Source organism: Volvox carteri (genome assembly GCF_000143455.1).
Source record: "Volvox carteri f. nagariensis unplaced genomic scaffold VOLCAscaffold_17, whole genome shotgun sequence".
NCBI classification, from domain to species: domain Eukaryota; kingdom Viridiplantae; phylum Chlorophyta; class Chlorophyceae; order Chlamydomonadales; family Volvocaceae; genus Volvox; species Volvox carteri.
Genome location: NW_003307560.1, coordinates 1,040,689 through 1,043,159, shown reverse-complemented (window position 1 = coordinate 1,043,159; position 2,471 = coordinate 1,040,689). Strand labels below are relative to the sequence as shown.

The 2,471-nt window shown below is 55.5% G+C and overlaps 1 protein-coding gene across 1 annotated transcript in view; it reads left to right on the top strand.

Annotated features, from left to right (window-relative positions):
* Positions 1 to 660: 660 nt before the first annotated feature.
* The window catches only part of VOLCADRAFT_104593 (uncharacterized protein), a gene marked incomplete at its 3' end in the record, with an annotated part of 2,878 nt that continues 1,067 nt past the window's right edge, over positions 661 to 2,471 (top strand). Inside the window, exons 1-3 of the mRNA XM_002950152.1 lie at positions 661 to 978; positions 1,737 to 1,772; positions 2,023 to 2,407. Of these exons, the coding sequence (XP_002950198.1) occupies positions 856 to 978; positions 1,737 to 1,772; positions 2,023 to 2,407 (544 nt within the window). The 5' untranslated portion in view covers positions 661 to 855. The remainder of the gene's footprint in view (positions 979 to 1,736; positions 1,773 to 2,022; positions 2,408 to 2,471) is intronic.

The window sequence follows — 2,471 nt, the reverse complement described above, 5'->3', positions numbered from 1 at the left end:
TTCCTGGTGCTGCTATCCAATTGCCTGATCCTTAATGCAATCAAAACATTTCATAGCTCATGCATTCTGGGAAGACAAGAGACGGACAACTCCAACTTCAACCGTCGAAGGCGCCTGGACGACCTAGGTGCATTACAGTCAAACCCACAAAAGCCTGAGCTATCCAGCTCCGAGCCGTATAAAGCAATAATATACGTGTCTAGAATGAAAATATCTAACTGTTGATATGAAGCTAATTTCGGGCATTTGAGTTTTGGCATGGTTCTGAGTCCTGGCTTCGGTTTTAGTTGCATGTGTTACACGCATCAGCCCTACAGGCATCGATTCAAACACATGTAAGCCTGGGCTTAGGAAGCGCAGAACGTAACCCCGACTCCCTGCGAACCTGAACCTATCGGCTATTGCAATTTGATCATGCCTTTTCGACGCGAGGAGAAGCCCCAAGGGCCCACACACCAAAGCATCCGCCACCCACCAATTAAAGTAATTTCTACGTGCTGCACAATACGCACCCGGAAATCCAATGTACTCCCCGGGCTGAGGGACAACCTCGGCAGGTTTTCTGGTACGACAGCCAACCCCCAACTGCAACAATCGCCTCGGACCTCTTCCAATAGCTGAATTCGTGACGGTATTCTTCATTTATGCACCTCCTTGCCTCTACGGTATATGTTTAAATTTGAAACTGTAGTCAGCCCAACCTTACAGCAACGATACCGGCAGCGTCGCTGCGCAGCTCCGTTCTCCGTGTATTTTTCTCCGGGCAGCCTGAGGTGTGGTGCATCCTATATATACGCTTAATACGGTACTAGGAGTAGAAAAGCATCTACGTAGAAACGGGCCCGGAGCCCAGAAATGGAACGGGTCGCTGACGTCCCAGCACACGGCGAGTGCAATCGGGACCCTTCTGACTTTGCTCTTACCAATAAGAATCTTGTTTGTTGCTACGTGTGCCGCCTAATCAAGTCGCGCAACCAGGTGCGGTGTTTGTTGCGGTGGAGCGTTGAGGACGCTGCTCAGCCGATTCCCTTTTGCAGTTCCATGATTCGGGTTGTGACAACTGTAAAAATCTTTTTGGACCTAGCATTTCATTTGAGGACTACACGACACCAAACTTCTCGGGGTAAGGACTGAGGCTTTTAAACGAATCGGGGACTTTGTTCTTACGGGCGAGGATGGAGGCAGTGAGAGGATTCATAAGCTCACGTCTTGTAGCCTGGCGTCGTATAACCACAGCACCTGCACAGCCCATGGAGTGTACGACAGTTGCGACGATCGTACAAGCTTCGGCTGCTTCAGTCATCAACTTCATGCGAGCGGTGATAACATCGCAGAGCCTTGCGGCCTTGACAGCTGCGGCGCCGCCCCTGGTAGCTAGTACGGCAGCGGCAGCGGCGCCAGCAGCGACGGCGGCGCGGAGAGTCCTAAGCGCCAGCGTGACGAGCGTGCGAGCTTCATGCGGCGGCGGCGGCGGCGGTGGCGGCGGCGGCGGCGGCCTCCGAGGATTCTCTGCGTCGAGCGGTGCTACGACCAGTTTAGCGACGGCGGGAGAGGAGCTCGCGCATACCGAGGCGACGGCGGCGGCGGCGGCGCCGTCACCGCTTCTGCCCAGTGCATCGCCGCCGTACGTTAGCAACTGCTGCTAGCATGAGGTTCAAGCAAACCTGTTTCTGGATCCGGTTTCAACGGAATGGAATCTGGTGCTCGCGTTCCATGACGTCACGCCGTACGTGCAGGCTGAGCTGGAGGTTAGACAGGTCTTAGATGCTGAGGTGAGAGAGCTTTGTTGTGCAGTCACAAATGAAAAGCCAAAGCGATATGTATAAATGTTATTGCATCCGTTGGAATTTGAATGGTGTACCTTCCAGCTTTGCGGAATGAAATTCAAAACGAACTGTGTGGCCTTTGATCCCATTTTCTTTTGGGCCGTGCTCTCATCGGCTCACCTTCCCTGGACCTGGATCTGGATCTTGATGCTTCATGGATGGTACGACGGCGGGTTCGCCACCACCCGCCGTACAGCACCGCATCCTTGAAGAAGTCTTTCCGAGACACGTGCTGGAGGTGATGACGTCAGACAAGCGCCGTACATCGGCTTTTGGCGGCGGCGGCGGCGGATGTCCCTCCCTGGTGCGCACTTCCTCCTTGTCATCGACTTACACTGTCAGCGGCGGTGCCGCCGCCACCGCCGGCAGGCAGCTGTCGTGTGGCGGACGTGGCGTGGGCCAGCCGGCACCTGCGCTAGCCTGGCGTCGTATAACCACAGCACCTGCACAGCCCATGGAGTGTACGACAGTTGCGACGATCGTACAAGCTTCGGCTGCTTCAGTCATCAACTTCATGCGAGCGGTGATAACATCGCAGAGCCTTGCGGCCTTGACAGCTGCGGCGCCGCCCCTGGTAGCTAGTACGGCAGCGGCAGCGGCGCCAGCAGCGACGGCGGCGCGGAGAGTCCTAAGCGCCAGCGTGAC